The sequence below is a fragment of the Haliotis rufescens genome, unplaced genomic scaffold (genome assembly GCF_023055435.1).
Source record: "Haliotis rufescens isolate VD_foot unplaced genomic scaffold, xgHalRufe1.0.p SCAF_123, whole genome shotgun sequence".
Classification (NCBI taxonomy): domain Eukaryota; kingdom Metazoa; phylum Mollusca; class Gastropoda; order Lepetellida; family Haliotidae; genus Haliotis; species Haliotis rufescens.
Window position 1 is genome coordinate 112536 of NW_025963806.1, and position 18836 is coordinate 131371.

An 18836-nucleotide genomic window follows, 5' to 3' on the forward strand; every position below is an offset into this window, starting at 1 on the left:
ACATTAGTGAGTGAGTGAGTGAGTGAGGTTTTACGCCGCTTTTAGCAATATTCCAGCAATATCACGGCGGGGGACACCAGAAATGGGCTTCACACATTGTACCCATGTCGGGAATCGAACCCGGGTCTTCGGCGTGACGAGCTAACGCTTTAACCACTAGGCTACCCGACCGCCCACATCACATTAGTGCTACGATCACATCACTTTAGTGCTACGAACACATCACATTAGTGCTACGACCACATTTGTGCTATGATCACATCACTTTAGTACTACGATCACATCACATTAGTGCTATGATCACATCACATTTGTGCTACGATCACATTAGTGCTACGACCACATATGTGCTACGATCACATCACATACGATCACATCACATTAGTGCTACGATCACATCACATTAGTGCTACGGTCACATCACATTAGTGCTACGATCACATCACATTAGTGCTACGATCACATCACATTAGTGCTACGATCACATCACATTAGTGCTACGGTTACATCACATTTGTGCTACGATCACATTAGTGCTATGATTGCTGTGTGGAACGGTGCCCTGTGGTATACAAGGTACACGACAACTCGCTGCAAAGAGTTGAGTCCCTTAGTGCGGCCAGAAATCCCAGGTTCGCCATGATGATGAAGCTTGTGTCACCTGGGATAAGCGGATCTTGGAACGGCAAAGGGAAGAAATGCACCACTTAATTTTTATTTTTGTATTTGAAATACTTCCATGTGGGTATGCGAGAAACATTTCTTTATTTACAGAAAATATAGACAGACTTCTAGGTTGTGAATGTCATGCTCATTTTATAAAACTCGTATAATAAAGTTTTGACTTCCTGTATAAATTGAGTGAAGTAGTGAATTTCTTTTTTGTAAACTCAGTCTGATACACCCACCACTTAAGTCATAAAAATGCACATCGACAAACATAACATTAGTTACAAAGTAACATTTCCTTTACACAAAACTGTACCCAGAAGCAAACTGTCAACATGACATCAGTAATGACAGACTGTGACTTCATCATCTATTGTGACGTCAGAACACCACCATCATCTATTGTGACGTCAGAACACTGTCATCATCTATTGTGACGTCAGAACACCACCATCATCTATTGTGACGTCAGAACACCACCATCATCTATTGTGACGTCAGAACACTGTCATCATCTATTGTGACGTCAGAACACCACCATCATCTATTGTGACGTCAGAACACCACCATCATCTATTGTGACGTCAGAACACCGCCATCATCTATTGTGACGTCAGAACACCACCATCATCTATTGTGACGTCAGAACACCACCAACATCTATTGTGACGTCAGAACACTGTCATCATCTATTGTGACGTCAGAACACCACCATCATCTATTGTGACGTCAGAACACCACCATCATCTATTGTGACGTCAGAACACCATCATCATCTATTGTGACGTCAGAACACCGCCATCATCTATTGTGACGTCAGAACACCACCATCATCTATTGTGACGTCAGAACACCACCATCATCGTGACGTCAGAACACCACCATCATCTATTGTGACGTCAGAACACCACCATCACCGTGACGTCAGAACACCAACATCATCTATTGTGACGTCAGAACACCACCATCATCTATTGTGATGTCAGAACCCCAACATCATCTATTGTGAACATTTCATAACCAATGATGCCTCTATTACGTCATTAATGCTGTCGGATGTGTAAATTAATTATCACATGTTTTATATTGACGATTGTTAAGCCAATTCTTAATTATCACACACATTTATATTGATGTTTCGTGAGTCCTTCTCCTGAACCCTGTGGATACCAAGGATGTAGTCACTCGTCTCCTCAGAGGAAGGATGATGTGGAGCCCCCATGGGAGAATCGAGTGTTCAGCTGCTGAGATTTTTTTATGATTGAATTTCTCTGTGCATTATCGAATCTGTTGACCTGGAGGTCATTGTCCCGGTCAAAAGGTCGTCTCTCCTTTGGCTTGTCCTTATTCTTGTCTTTCTTCTGTAAACACAAACACATGGATTATCTCCCTTTGTATGCCTCACCATTTGAAATGAAATTACTCTTAAGTCAGTCTCAAGTATGGAAGATTTGGGTTTTTCTATTTTCTATTAATACATACAAGCAGAAAGGAACCAAGAGAATCTCTTCAAAGGATTGTGGGTTTGTTTGGGAATTTTTATATTTTTGTTCCAGGATCTGTTTGAAAGACTAAATAATCTAGGGACGGGTGTTCTAGGTCGGGGGTGAGGGTGGGGTTGTTCTAGGATGTGGGTTGGGTGTTCTAGGATGAGGGTGGGGTGTTCTAGGGTGAGGGTGGGGTGTTCTAGGATGAGGGTGGGGTGTTCTAGGGTGAGGGTGGGGTGTTCTAGGATGTGGGTGGGGTGTTCTAGGATGAGGGTGTGGTGTTCTAGGATGAGGGTGGGGTGTTCTAGGGTGAGGGTGGGGTGTTCTAGGGTGAGGGTGAGGTGTTCTAGGGTGAGGGTGGGGTGTTCTAGGATGTGGGTGGGGTGTTCTAGGATGAGGGTTGGGGTGTTCTAGGATAAGGGTTGGGGTGTTCTAGGATAAGGGTGGGGTGTTCTAGGGTGAGGGTGGGGTGTTCTAGGGTGAGGGTGGGGATGTTCTAGGGTAAGGGTGGGGTGTTCTAGGATGAGGGTGAGGTGTTCTAGGGTGAGGGTTCGGGTGTTCTAGGGTAAGGGTGGGGTGTTCTAGGGTGAGGGTGAGGTGTTCTAGGATGAGGGTGGGGATGTTCTAGGGTGAGTGTTCGGGTGTTCAAGGGTGAGGGTTGGGGTGTTCTAGGGTAAGGGTGGGGTGTTCTAGGGTGAGGGTGGGGATGTTCTAGGGTGAGGGTGAGGGTGTTCTAGGGTGAGGGTGGGGTGTTCTAGGGTGAGGGTTCGGGTGTTCTAGGGTGAGGGTGAGGTGTTCTAGGGTAAGGGTGGGGTGTTTTAGGGTGAGGGTCGGGTGTGCTTGGGTGGGGGGTTCTTGGGTAAGGCTGGGGGGTTCTCGGGTGAGCGTGGGGTGTTCTAGGGTGGGAGTGGGGTGTTCTAGGGTGGGGGTTGGGGTGTTCTAGGGTGAGGATGGAGGTGTTCTAGGGTGAGCGTGGGGTGTTCTAGGGTGGGAGTGGGGTGTTCTAAGGTGAAGGTGGGGGTCCTTGGATAAGGGAGTGCAAGGATAGGCAAGGGAGGGTGATCGTTTGCAGCAGTTAGATAAGGCAGTTTTCTATAACAAAAAACAATTCTTGACATGAGCATTATGAGAAGGGAGGTAACTCTTGTCATGCAAAGAAACAAAATGTGACACATTGCTTCATTCCATTTTAACAAATACCTAAAAGTACAAATATGATATGCAATTCTACCTTTATGTTTTGAAAATAGATAGAGTAAACTATGATTATAACGAACTCAAAGGGACCACTAATTATAGTTTGTTACAACCGTAGTTCGTTGTAAGCATAGATACAGCAAATGGGGAGGACCAAAACAGTTTGTTATATCCGTCAGTTCATTATAAGTGTGTTTTGTTATGAACATAGTTCACTGTATCTGTAAAGAAAGTGATGCCTTCAGAGGGGACAAAGCACTACACAAAACGTGATTGGTGGATTTCAAATCTTGAAATGAAACAAAAAAACATCATTTAGAAAAGATCTGAAAAGCTATGGACACTCATGTTAATGGGTCTTATTTTTACCTTTTTCTTTTTCAAGTCTTTCTGGTGAATCTCTAGCAGTGACTCCTGCCTTTTGGACTTCTGGAAGAAAAATTAGAGTATATAAACACACTTGTTTCCTGAACATCATACACTTTTGTAACACACATGATGTAGTTTCCATAGTACCTGTATGAAACTGTACCCGACCTGTCTACCCTAGACCCTGTAACCTGACCTACCTGTCTACCCTAGACCCTGTTACCTGACCTACCTGTCTACCCTAGGCCCTGTTACCTGACCTACCTGTCTACCCTAGACCCTGTTACCTGACCTACCTGTCTACCCTAGACCCTGTTACCTGACCTACCTGTATACCCTAGACCCTGTCACCTGACCTACCTGTATACCCTAGACCCTGTTACCTGACCTACCTGTCTACCCTAGACCCTTTTTACCTGACCTACCTGTATACCCTAGACCCTGTTACCTGACCTACCTGTTTACCCTAGACCCTGTTACCTGACCTTCCTGTCTACCCTAGACCCTGTCACCTGACCTACCTGTCTACCCTAGACCCTGTCACCTGACCTACCTGTCTACCCTAGACCCTGTTACCTGACCTACCTGTCTACCCTAGACCCTGTCACCTGACCTACCTGTCTACCCTAGACCCTGTTACCTGACCTACCTGTCTACCCTAGACCCTTTTTACCTGACCTACCTGTATACCCTAGACCCTGTTACCTGACCTACCTGTATACCCTGAACCCTGTTACCTGACCTACCTGTATACCCTAGACCCTGTTACCTGACCTACCTGTCTACCCTGAACCCTGTCACCTGACCTACCTGTCTACCCTAGACCCTGTTACCTGACCTACCTGTCTACCCTAGACCCTGTTACCTGACCTACCTGTCTACCCTGAACCCTGTTACCTGACCTACCTGTATACCCTAGACCCTGTTACCTGACCTACCTGTCTACCCTGAACCCTGTTACCTGACCTACCTGTCTACCCTGAACCCTGTAACCTGACCTACCTGTCTACCCTAGACCCTGTAACCTGACCTACCTGTATACCCTAGACCCTGTTACCTGATCTACCTGTCTACCCTAGACCCTGTTACCTGACCTACCTGTATACCCTGAACCCTGTTACCTGACCTACCTGTCTACCCTAGACCCTGTTACCTGACCTAATTGCCTACCCTGAACCCTGTTACCTGACCTACCTGTATACCCTAGACTCTGTTACCTGACCTACCTGTATACCCTAGACCCTGTTACCTGACTTACCTGTATACCCTGAACCCTGTTACCTGACCTACCTGTATACCCTAGACTCTGTTACCTGACCTACCTGTATACCCTAGACCCTGTTACCTGACTTACCTGTATACCCTAGACCCTTTTTACCTGACCTACATGAATACCCTAGACCCTGTTACCTGACCTACCTGTATACCCTGAACCCTGTTACCTGACTTACCTGTATACCCTAGACCCTTTTTACCTGACCTACATGAATACCCTAGACTCTGTTACCTGACCTACCTGTATACCCTGAACCCTGTTACCTGACTTACCTGTATACCCTAGACCCTTTTTACCTGACCTACATGAATACCCTAGACCCTGTTACCTGACTTACCTGTATACCCTAGACCCTGTTACCTGACTTACCTGTATACCCTAGACTCTGTTACCTGACCTACCTGTATACCCTAGACCCTGCTACCTGACTTACCTGTATACCCTAGACCCTTTTTACCTGACCTACATGAATACCCTAGACCCTGTTACCTGACCTACCTGTCTACCCTGAACCCTGTTACCTGACCTACCTGTCTACCCTGAACCCTGTAACCTGACCTACCTGTCTACCCTAGACCCTGTAATCTGACCTACCTGTATACCCTAGACCCTGTTACCTGATCTACCTGTCTACCCTAGACCCTGTTACCTGACCTACCTGTATACCCTGAACCCTGTTACCTGACCTACCTGTCTACCCTAGACCCTGTTACCTGACCTACCTGTCTACCCTGAACCCTGTTACCTGACCTACCTGTATACCCTAGACTCTGTTACCTGACCTACCTGTATACCCTAGACCCTGTTACCTGACTTACCTGTATACCCTGAACCCTGTTACCTGACCTACCTGTATACCCTAGACTCTGTTACCTGACCTACCTGTATACCCTAGACCCTGTTACCTGACTTACCTGTATACCCTAGACCCTTTTTACCTGACCTACATGAATAACCTAGACCCTGTTACCTGACCTACCTGTATACCTTGAACCCTGTTACCTGACTTACCTGTATACCCTAGACCCTTTTTACCTGACCTACATGAATACCCTAGACTCTGTTACCTGACCTACCTGTATACCCTGAACCCTGTTACCTGACTTACCTGTATACCCTAGACCCTTTTTACCTGACCTACATGAATACCCTAGACTCTGTTACCTGACCTACCTGTATACCCTGAACCCTGTTACCTGACTTACCTGTATACCCTAGACCCTTTTTACCTGACCTACATGAATACCCTAGACCCTGTTACCTGACCTACCTGTATACCCTGAACCCTGTTACCTGACTTACCTGTATACCCTAGACCCTGTTACCTGACCTACCTGTATACCCTAGACTCTGTTACCTGACCTACCTGTATACCCTGAACCCTGTTACCTGACCTACCTGTATACCCTAGACCCTTTTTACCTGACCTACATGAATACCCTAGACCCTGTTACCTGACCTACCTGTATACCCTAGACTCTGTTACCTGACCTACCTGTATACCCTAGACCCTGTTACCTGACCTACCTGTATACCCTAGACCCTGTTACCTGACCTACCTGTATACCCTAGACCCTGTTACCTGACCTACATGAATACCCTAGACCCTGTCACCTGACCTACCTGTATACCCTAGACCCTGTTACCTGACCTACCTGTATACCCTAGACCCTGTTACCTGACCTACCTGTATACCCTAGACTCTGTTACCTGACCTACCTGTATACCCTAGACCCTGTCACCTGACCTACCTGTATACCCTAGACCCTGTTACCTGACCTACCTGTATACCCTAGACCCTGTTACCTGACCTACATGAATACCCTAGACCCTGTCACCTGACCTACCTGTATACCCTAGACCCTGTTACCTGACCTACCTGTCTACCCTAGACATTTCCACTTAGCATGGAAAAATTAATTCTAACTTATACACTGATTGCTCTTAATGGTACCTTATTTTCAAATTCATAGTTTGAACATTAATCCAAGAGTTCTTGCACAGAAAACAGGCTTCTTACTTCCTGTACTACATTTCCTCAGAAACCTACGTTGTGCTTGTGGACAGCCTTGGCATGAGCCTTGTCTTTGCTGGATGATGATGATGATGATGATGATGATGGCTCGCATACTTCTCGAGATGATCCTCTTCTCTCATACTTCTCTCTTGCTTCCTGAGGAAAACATTAAAATACAAAATAAACATAATTAGTTAAAATTCAAAACAGTGAGTGAGTGAGTGAGTTGGGTTTAACGCCACTTTTAACAGTATTCCAGTTATATCGCGGCGTGTCAGCTTAGTGTGGGAGGAAAGCCCGAAGTGATGCAGGTCTCAGGTCTCAGACGTTTACCACTTCGGTGAAACCCACGAGCACGGGTATGGTGCTGACAAACCTAGAAACATAATCGGGGCGAACCGGGATTCGAACCCACAATCATAGGTTTCTGGCGTGCCTAAGGGACGCAACTCTGCACAGCGAATCGCCGCGCCTCAGATGACTGGGCCACCAGTGCCCCCTAAAATTCAAAACAGATTATTATTGAACCAAGCAGACAATTCCAACTTGGCTACATCTTCCTGAGGCAAGGGCTTTAAATGGATGTCGACAATTTGGTTTAAAGTAAATGCAAGTGATACGAGAGGAATCTGATTGGTCAGTTGGAGGGACATAGAAGGGACATAACTAGTAATAGCCACTGGTGGTGCTTCGACCAAGCCCAGAAATTCCAGCCTAGTTTGGCAAGGGGGGAAACTGGACTTTATAGTCAGGTAACGCCCTTGCATCATGAAGATGATTTGGCTACAGTATGAATCTGAAAGCACTCACATCAGTAAGTCATTTGTTTTTTAATTCCTTCGTTAACTGATTCACTGAACCAAATTTCACATGTTTTAGCTGGAATAAAATCAAAGTTATGAGTACATTTCTTAATCCTGCTGGAGGGTCCACAAAGTTTCCCCAAATGAACAATTTTGTGTTGCAGGTATAGGCCCATCTTCTAGGCCTGTAACATAAATGGTATGAGTGAGTGAGTTGGGTTTAACGCCGCTTTTTACAGTATTCCAGTTATATCACTGCGTGTCAGCTTAATGTGGGAGGAAAGCTCGAAGTGATGCAGGTCTCAGACATTTACCACTTCAGTGAAACCCACGAGCAAAGGTATGGTGCTGACAAACCAAGAAACATAATTGCGGCGAACTGGGATTCGAACCCACAATCATAGGTTTCTGGCGTGCCTAAGGAACGCAACTCTGCACAGCGAATTGCGGCGCCCTAGACGACTGGGCCACCCGTGCCCCCGAATCAGTATGAAAGAGAGTGTGCATGTAATGATTGTGACTGTCTGTACTGGTTGACACAGAGCAGGTCATTGTCATCCCAAACTGGCTTCCACAAGAGATATCACTTGGGTAATATCTCCTGGGAGATACTGCTACAGTTAAACTGCAACACAATGCTTTGCAGACCAATGTGATGATATCAACTGGTTAATTGTTTTACACCGCACTCAGCATATATTCCAGCTATATGACGGAGTTCTGTAAATAATCGAGTCTGTACCAGACAATCCAGTGATTGATATCATGAGCATTGATCCACGCAATTTGGATCGATGACAGGCATCAACCAAGTCAGTGAGCCTGACCACCCGATCCCGTTAGTCGCCTCTTAGGACAAGCATGGTCGCCTTTTACGTCAAGCATGGGTTGCTGAAGACCTATTCCATCCCGGATCTTCACGGGTTGGGATGTTATAGGATATCATGACATCACAATCAAATGACATCACCATTCTCTCTGCCACTAAAGCTGGTTATCTGTCACATGCATGACACTGGTTATTACTGTTTATACACTGAAAAATTCAGCACTTGTTGATAAAAGTAAAAATATGTGTAACTTGTATCTACTTTTCTTAACAAATATTTGATCTTGGGAGATGCTCAGGCGTGGTTTTCTATGTATTGTTTTTCAGAAATTGAATTGGTTCCAATGAGTAAACATTTGTTTTCAGCAAAGTTCTGGCCATGAAAATCAATGTGTTATCATGATCATCTGTTTTGATAATTATTTTACTGTCACCTTGAGATGATAATATCACACCCATGTCACGTTTATGTGACAATATTCAGCCAATGTTCATCTTGCTGAAGTATACAATACAAGGAGATTGAGCTGTCACATTTACCATGTTTGCCAATATATAGCCCGTTGAACCATCAAGATCAACAGATCACCAGCCTCAGAAATTAGGTTTTATTTCAGTCCAACCCAGGGGACTTAGTAAACCTGATTTAACTGTTCATCTGACTTAACAGCTACCGGGCTTCGCTAAAGGGGTACGGTGTAATTTTTTTTCTACGCTTGGTATTCGAAAAAAAAAAAATCAAAAATATTGAGTGCGCTAGAGGGGGGTGCGCATTATACATGGCTGCGCACTATACTCAAGAAAATATGGTAATCCTGCTTGAACAAGACAAACATGATTAATTATAGAAATATAGTCCTCAAATGCTATTAGTCAGTGAGGATTGTTACTTGTCCTCTGCACAATCTAGTAGGCTCGGGCTAACAGACTAGCATGAATTTTAAAGGCTGAATCACTAGTCTTGATCAATGTTAAATACCAGACCTGCATACCTTCTTGTTGATCCTGTGAAACACTAAACATTACCATGACACAAAACTGATCTGACCAATGGCCATGGTTATACAGACTTGTCTAGTGTAAAGATCCACTAGGTAAGAAAGCATTCACTTGGCTTCACTGAGATATTGTGGACAGAGTGTTACCTTTTCTTTCCTTGCCTTGTCAGCTGGAGTGTCTGTCCACACAGATGCATCCTTGTCTTTCTCAGGAATAACTCGAGTCCTGAAAGTCCGAGCTGTTAAACCAAAATTCTTTTTCATTGCCGTTGGGAGCTCAGTCATCCAGGCTTCTCTCTGCTTCGGAGCATCCTTCCCGGGCTGAAACATGTTCATGATGCTGGTTTGTCATCAGTGAAACAATTACAGCATCAGGCTAAGGGGGAGGGGGGGGACTTCTCTCTGCTTCGGAGCATCCTTCCCGGGCTGAAACATGTTCATGATGCTGGTTTGTCGTCAGTGAAACAATTACAGCATCAGGCTTAGGGGGGGGGGGACTAGGGGCAATATAACCTAAATCTAGGAACTCCCTTATACTTCACATCACAGTGATGACCAAGGCCCCACTACCCTACATTCTTAATTTAATGAATGGGATTATGTGAATATTTGATGAATGGATTGTGTATAATTTCATGAACTAATGGAAGTTTATTATTTGATGAATGAATGGATTGTGTATAATTTCATGAACTAATGGATTATGGGTAATATTTCATGAACTAATCCATTATGTGTATAATTTCATGAACTAATCGATTTTGTGTAGTTTCATGAACTAATGGATTGTGTATTATTTGATGAACTCATTGATTATGCTTAACAGTTGATGAAAAAATGGATTATGTTATTATTTGATGAGCAGATTGATTATGTGTATTGTTTCTTGAACCAATGGAACGAATCAATTATGTGTACAACTGAATGAACTTATCAATTATGTGTATAATTTCATGAGCTAATCGATTATGTGTATAATTTTCCAACTGTTCACATGGCGGTCATTTCCCAGGTAATTGCTCTTACAGTTTAAAAGGTAGGTAATTCCAATATTAAGTATTCTAATCATCAGAGTGTGAAATAACAAATAAGAACTAATAAGGATAATCATTTAACCATTTAGTTCACATCTTCTTTTTATGAAACTCTTCCACCAGTGGACTGATGTAAGCTCAAAATTTTGAAGATCAGCTAATTTATATTCTGTTATCTGTAGCTCCAGAACAGCAGAGTGTCCATTTTAAACAATAATCACTTTGACAAGGTCAACAATATGTTGACTGACAAGTCGGAGAACCAACATATCAAGGGTTAACTTATAGTACGGTAATCTTCTACAGCAAGTTAAGTCAGAGTTCTTACTCTGAGTTCGTGGCTAGACCTGCTTTACAAGACAAAAATGTTTACCCTGTGTACTATGTTTACAGCTTCTGTCTGTTTGATAAAATTCCAATTTGTAGCGAAATTGAAGAACTGAGAACTGGTTCAGAATTGTGAACTCAAATGCTACTAGTCAAAGAGGACTACCATAATTGGAATTTTACTTGTCCAATGCAAAATTAAGTAGTCTCAGGCGAGCAGACTGGCATGAATTTCAAAGATTTTAAGTTTAGTTTACATTTCTTTTTCTTATACATATTTCACACCAAACTGATAAAAACATACATCATCTGTGAGCTTCTCTTTCATCTTCTTCGCTCTCTGCTCAATTTCGGCTGCTGCAGCTGCACTCAAATCACCTGTCATCATTTCAGAAGGCAGAGGTCCGATCACATCCTCTTCAAACCCACCTTCTGGCTGTTGAACAGGTTTAAACCCCGGGGGCAAGGATGGACCAAACCAGTCCTCCTCGTCACAAACATCAACTGTCTGTTTCTTAAAACCAGGTGGCAACATGGGACCAATGGATGCTTGATCATCAAGATTGGAGTCACTTCTACTCTTATAACCTGGAGGAAGAGCTGGGCCTATGTCATCTCTCTCCTCTTCATCATTGCTGCTATCCCTGACTGGACTAATGTCGACATCTTCTGAATGTTTTAATTTCAGAAGGTGAGGAGGAAGAACTGGGCCTATTATTTCAGTTTCTTTTTGATCAGCTGGTCCAGAAATGCCAGTTTCTTTCCTTATTTTTAAGTGTGGGGGCAGTGCTGGTCCTGTAGTTGAGTTTTGTTCTCTCTCATCATCAGAGTCAGTATGTTTTCGTTTCCTCATATGAGACGGCAAGCTTGGTCCTGCAACATCTTCACCATCACTTGAAGAATAACTGGTCTTCCTTTGTTTGTATCCTGGAATTAGAGATCAAACAGCTGCTTCTAAGAACAAGTTCTGAAAACATGCCGTCATCAGCATATTGGGGAGTGAATGAGTACATGCAGCTATGTGCGGCCATCTATTATCAACTAAATATGATGACACAAGGTATGACTAATTGTTTTCAAGGAAGTCACAAACTGGTGAATTATTTTGTAGAGAGAGAGCATGGACAGAGGACTATACAGGGAAGTAGAATGTGATTTAAACATGTCAAAGGGTCTGACCACTACTTTCTACATGACTCCGTTTCTCAGGTTTGTAGTTTTACGCCGCACTCAGCAATATTCCAGCTATATGGCGGCGGTCTGTAAATAATCGAGTCTGGACCAGACAATCCAGTGATTGACATCATGAGCATTGATCCACGCAATTGGGATCGATGACATGCATCAACCAAGTCAGCGAGCCTGACCACCCGATCCCGTTAGTCGCCTTTTACGGCAAGCATGGGTTGCTGAAGACCTATACTACCCCGGATCTTCATGGGTCCATTTCTCAGGGAGCAAGCCACTATGTACTTATTTCTACCCACCTATTTCCAAAACTTACGCATTCTGTGTTATTAACATAGTATGTGTTTCAACCATTTTATCTTGAAATTATGCATAACAAATGGCAAAAAACACACGAATCATTGATCATAAGTATTAGTTGACTTAGGGTATGTTACCCAAACTCTGTCCTTATAGCCCTTTCCAATGAAGCATCCCATTACGACCATTAGGGTTAGGTACCCCTTGCCAATCAAACAACCCCGCTTACTATCCTTAGGGTTAGTGGGTTAGGGTCTGGGTTAGCTATCCCGCCTCTTTTAAGGAATTAATCCAGAGGAACTTGAGGTAAATTTCTATTAAGTTTCGAGTATCGCGGAAAAAAATTGACAGTAGCTAGACTCCCGTTTTCTCCCGCTGTCGATTTTATCATCGTGTTGCAAACCTATTGATCCGCGGTCGAATTTACGAACCTGGAGGAAGCGCCGGCATATACGTGTCTTCGTCCATCGCTGTAATATACAAACAGTAAAGTATTTCAAACAAAACCAGGATTTTTCATTTGCAAACTTTCCAAAACAATAAACTTGCAGCCATATTGAATATAGTGTTTCCTTTGATGTTGTAATAAATGAACATTGATTGGCTGAAATTAGGGATTTGACCAATAGAAACCCGTGTTACAAATGTAAACTGTATGAACCACTTCCGCTTTTCAACACGTGTTGCAATCACAACACAACAGTCAAAACAGAGAAGTGATGACGCCAGCTGATTAACACTATGCCCAAAAACAAAGGTGGTGGCGGAGGAAAAGCTGGAGGAGGTGCAAAAGCTGGGGGAGGGGCTAAAGGGGGAGGAGGTGCCAAAGGGGGGTCGAAAGGAGCTGAAGGAGGTGCCAAAGAAGCGAAAGCAGCGAAAGGAGGCACTGCTGTCAAGGTGCGTATCACCATCTGATCACTAAAGACTGAACTTGGTACAAATGTAGTATTGCTTCCTCATGCGTTGACTTTTAACATAAGACCATTATTCAGATGTGTGAAGTTCTTCTGTGATCCGAATTTGGAAGAAATATACTGCGTATACGTCCTATAATTTTAAGTATGAATTTATTCACCAGGTTGAGATATACCCGATAGCGGCCAGAGATGCGATGTTTACAACATGTAGGTCGTGTCAAGTCAGTCACTGGTTTGTCTGGCCCATTTCCTTACAGGCTGGAATATTTCTGACTGCCACCTCAACAACAAACTAAAAACAAACAAACCACAAATATCCGCTTTTTGCCCCCAAAGCTAGTGAAGCTGTTGAAGCTGTTGTAGATGCTTCACTGTTGCATTCCCCAAAGGGGACCTTGGTACCCCAGTACTGGTTGTAAGCATGGCATAAGTAAGAGGCGACTAAACTGGATCAGTTGGTCAGCCTCTGTGATTCAGTTAAATCTGTCAGAGCTCCAGATAAGCTGCGTATCTGCGTAAAATACGCATCAGAAATGCAGAAATACGCAGTAAAATCAAATCAAAGTGTATCAAATACGCAACGAACATTACAGATACGCTACAAAATAAAACTTGTGCATATCATCAAAATTTTGTGAAGTAACCCTGCGTATTCGATTAGCAAATCAGCAACTTATTTTGAAATTATAAACGGGCATTCCATCAAACTTGCCAAAGTCCACGATGACAGTTACATCATGATCATTTGCCATCACACTCTCTTGTGGAAGTATCGTGGTATTTTGAGTCCTACATAGCTCTCGAACCCACCGGAACCAGTTTGCAGGGCCTAGATGAATAGTGTTTTTAAATATTTAACTTAAATACCCACTTGTGTAAAAACTAGTGCGTAACAGAAATTTGAATACCCAGATAGAATTACTGATACCCAAAGATTTTTAAATGCATGGGTAAAATACCCACAATACCAAAAGCTTATCTGGAGCTCTGATCTGTGTTTCCATACTTCTCGAAAATCAGTTATTCATTATCCTGCCATGTTATAGCTGAATGTTGCTGACTGTGGTGACATTAACCCAAATTCACGCCCTGACTTGTTTTTGTTGAATGTTTGGTTCATTAATTATAAGCATTGTGTTTTTAATAATCAAAGATTGAATATGTTAAATATACATAAAAAATTCCAAACACGGCACTCACTCACTCGACCCGTGAAGATTCCGGGGTAGAATAGGTCTTCAGCAACCCATGCTTGCTGTAAAAGGTGACTATGCTTGTCGTAAAGGCGACTAATGGGATCAGGTGGTCAGGCTCGCTGACTTGGTTGTTGTGTCATGCTCATAATATCAATTACTGGATTGTCTGGTCCAGACTCGATTATTTTCGGACTGCCGTCATATAGCTGGAATATTGCTGAGTGTGGCGTAAAACACTCACTCACTCACTCACTCACTCACTCACTCACTCACTCACTCACTCACTCACTCACTCACTCACTCACTCACTCACTCACTCACTCACCATTCAGGTTAGAATTGGCCTTCACCAATGCATGTCATAAGAGGCAACTGTTGGGATCTGGTGGTCAGGCTCGTTGACTTGGCTGATCCAAAATGAGTAGATTGATGCTCATGATGTCAATCTCCGAAATTCTCTGGTCCAGACTTGATTATTTACAGACCGCTGTCATATTACCGAAATATTACTAAGTGCAGTATTAAACAACAATCCCACACTCACTGACAAACATTTTCCTTCTTCTTGTCCCTGGCCAGGTGCGTCACATTCTGTGTGAGAAGCAGTCCAAAGCTCTTGAGGCCATCGAGAAGATTAAAAGTGGAATGAAGTTCAGTGAAGTTGCGGCTCAATACAGTGAAGACAAGGCGAGATCAGGGGTAATTGTCTACAGAATCTTAATCTCAGCACTTTAATTCAATTCCTTTCAATTTATTTTAATGTTTGTTTCCTTTTCAACAGTCTGATTAAGTACACCTTTTCCGAAAATAGTACAACGTTTTCAGTTGCTCCTCTTACTATAATTACTATTATTTCCCTCATTCCATTACGCCACTAGCTCTGTTCAAGAAGTGACCGCCTCCGCGGTCTAATGGTAGAGCGTCCGCCCGGAGAGCGGAAGGTCCTGGGTTCAATCCCCAGCCGCGTCATACCAAAAGACATTAAAAGATGGTACTTGTTGTTACCCTGTCTGGCGCTCGGCATTAAGGGGCTAAAACAAGGACTGGTCAGCTCGGAGTCAGTATACCGTGTCTGAGTGGGGTATTCATGTTAAACTGCGGCATGGTATCTCAGTGGGCTAGCACAATAAATTGGCATCAGTCCGGACTAGTACAAGCAGCCACACACACACACATACACGTGCATGCATGTCGCTATATAAGTGCAATAATCTTGGACGCGACGTTAAACCCCATTTTACCTCACCTGTTCAAGAAGTGATCCCGTTTATCACCATGTGTATACTGTTTATCACCATATAATTTTTTAATTTGAAGTTTACACGATATGCGGCTTTTCCATTGGACGAGAGATCGGTCACATGACTGTGAAATTAATGTTTATAAGTGAATGTACGATGCAATTTGACGTTTTTCATACGTTTTTCACGAGACAGTGTTCTTGAAATGATGTTAACACTGACGGACTACTTCCACATTCCTGGGGAATACCCTGCCACGAATACGTTCTGATCATTTAGACCCTTTAAATCTTGAACTCAGTTTTTAGAATACATGTGCATTGAGAAACGTCAGAGTTTGACTGCACGATTGTTCACAAATATCCTCGCTACGACCCATCCCAGTAAACAAAACAAAGAACTGCACATCCAAACTATGGTAGTATCGACTCAATCTGTGTCTAGGCTGGCAGTGACTGTCTACAGCAATCTATGACTTTAACCTTAGTGTCTATTTGACACATCCTTTATCACCTTTAAATGATCGCCCAATTGATCAATGGTGACTAACACATGTAACCGCCATGTGTTCATTAGCAACTTCCGAAATCTCTCCCGTCACGTTTATCGTGTCGGCCATTTTGACGTCATGTGCTTGATGTAAATGTATTACGACGCGCTGTCATTGTGACTGACTTACTGAGGTAGTTCTTTACAGACCTTTCTCATCTAATAGTGATATTATTTGAATACGTGTTGCGTAAAATGTTTCTGAAGAGCAAGTTGTGCATCCATACGCCCATGTCACCTGTCTTTTTGAGGAACTATTTTATTCGGCGATATTGCTGGTTGTTGTATGGCTGTCAGTGTAAACATGAAGTCACACGTACTAAATAAAATTGTGTTCAGAACTTGGCCTACATTCTTTGAGGTAAGAAATTGTGATAACAAATTATAAGAATTGACTTTCACTTTGTGTGAGTTCATTGGAGTATGAAACATTGTTTGGCCCTCACTCTATGAAGGTTCAAACTCCAATGAACTCACACAAAGTGAAAGTCAATTTATAAGTGTTCAGCGTTTATCACCATGTGTTTACCATTTATCACCATGTATTTACCGTTTATCACCATGTGTTTACCGTTTATCTCCATGTGTTTACCGTTTATGGCCATGTATTTACCGTTTAGAACCATGTGTTTATCGTTTATCACCAGTTGTTTACCGTTTATGGCCATGTGTTTACCGTTTATGGCCATGTATTTACCGTTTATCACCATGTATTTACCGTTTATCTCCATGTGTTTACCGTTTATCGCCATGTGTTTACCGTTTATCGCCATGTGTTTACCATTTATCACCATGTGTTTACCGTTTATCGCCATGTGTTTACCATTTATCTCCATGTGTTTACCTTCAGGGCGACCTGGGCTGGATGACCCGGGGTTCCATGGTTGGACCGTTCCAGGAAGCTGCCTTTGAACTCCCCAACAGCACCGTGGACAAACCCAACTACACCGACCCTCCAATCAAAACCAAGCACGGTTATCATGTGATCATGGTGGAGGGGAAGAAGTGACCGTGTTGCCCTAAATGTTGAGGCATATTCTTCACTGACATCATTTCATCACAGCGATATAAACCGTTGTTCCACTACAAGTCGACTATTTCTCATAGGAATATATGTTTTAATTGGAAAGGTTATTTGATCGACAAATGACACTGTGAAATAGGGTTTGTGAAGGAGAAGTATGAAGAATTAATACTTGCAATGTATCAGACAACCAGAAATACAACAAACTGCTTAGAAATCAGTTCATGCAGTGTTAGAAATTGACACTAGTCCTGTAGTCCTTGCCAAGCTGCCCAATAGTTAAGGTATCCTAAGGACTAGTAGAAATTTGCCATTAATAAGGGTTTTGCTATATGTTATCATTATAAGGACTGGTGGACTAAAACTGTTAGTTTCTATCGCTGTAATATCTGGAATATGTTTAGTTTACTATTCATATGAACCATCACATTTGAGGGATTAACTTTGGGTTCATTGTTTAAAACCACAACTTGACACATACCAAACACGGCCTTTCTAATGGAATAACTGTTACCGTTATTCGACGTAATAAGCGCCCAGGGCGCTCTCAAAATTAGAAATAGGGGGCTCTTATTAGAATATTATTTTGGTGAAAAAAACCAGAGTTGAAAGATAAATTTCGTGGTTTATGCTGACAGCCTGAAATGTTTATGTACGACAGATATATTTTTCCAGAATTTGATTGCCCATAATTAAGGGTGCATATAACACACGAGTGGGTATTATTTGCGAAAAAATAAGCCTTGTGTACATTGATCAATCGGAAGGGGTGCCAATTGGGATTGTTCACTTGCCATATATTAGCAAATATCGCTGTGGGCGCTTATTAGAGCGGGGCGCTTATTACATCGAATACGGTATGTATTTGTTAGACCGGTGTCACGTTGCTGTTGGGCGATCTCACACTATGCAGAATGTTTGGTATTGAGATTTGGGGGTCCATTTAGAGGGGATTCAGGACAGTTTGCGGGATGCAGATAAAATCTTTTTGGTATGTAGATTCAACGTTTAAGTCACAGAACTAACATGTATTAATATTGATTTTTAAACTAACCCAAACTCCCAGGAACCACATCTCTGCACATGCTGAGATCATGGGCATCTGTGGAATGTTTTAGCATCAGGCATCAGCAATTGACTTACAGAAACTGTAGTTGTTATGGTACTGATATTGTTACCATGGTTACATGTAAACTGTCCCAATCATGAAGCTATTCAATCATGTTCATGTCTCTTCTTGTAATTGTTGTCCTTAACCTGTGAATAAATTTATTTACATTTTTGTGTCGTTATTGTGTCGACCTTGACCCACAACAATCAGCACACAGGTCATGAATCAGGTGAGTGAGTGAGTGTGTGAATATGGTTTTATGCTGCTTTTAGCAATATTCCAGCAATATCACGGCGGGGGACAC

The 18836-nt window shown here is 42.8% G+C and overlaps 2 protein-coding genes across 2 annotated transcripts; one reads left to right on the forward strand and one right to left on the reverse strand.

Annotated features, from left to right (window-relative positions):
- Window positions 1–748: 748 nt before the first annotated feature.
- On the reverse strand, window positions 749–13059 carry LOC124117424 (GPALPP motifs-containing protein 1-like). Its single transcript, XM_046479319.2, has 6 exons — window positions 12926–13059; window positions 11311–11933; window positions 9793–9966; window positions 7049–7171; window positions 3723–3782; window positions 749–2030 (listed from the first exon to the last, which is right to left on the reverse strand). Exons 1-6 carry the CDS (start codon window positions 12960–12962, stop codon window positions 1863–1865), a joined length of 1185 nt encoding a protein of 394 aa, XP_046335275.2. The 5' UTR covers window positions 12963–13059; the 3' UTR covers window positions 749–1862.
- An 87-nt stretch (window positions 13060–13146) lies between these two features.
- Window positions 13147–17709, forward strand: LOC124117425 (peptidyl-prolyl cis-trans isomerase NIMA-interacting 4-like). Its single transcript, XM_046479320.2, has 3 exons — window positions 13147–13391; window positions 15187–15306; window positions 17248–17709. The coding sequence occupies exons 1-3, from the start codon at window positions 13236–13238 to the stop codon at window positions 17404–17406; spliced, it is 435 nt and encodes a 144-aa protein (XP_046335276.2). The 5' UTR covers window positions 13147–13235; the 3' UTR covers window positions 17407–17709.
- Window positions 17710–18836: the final 1127 nt, after the last annotated feature.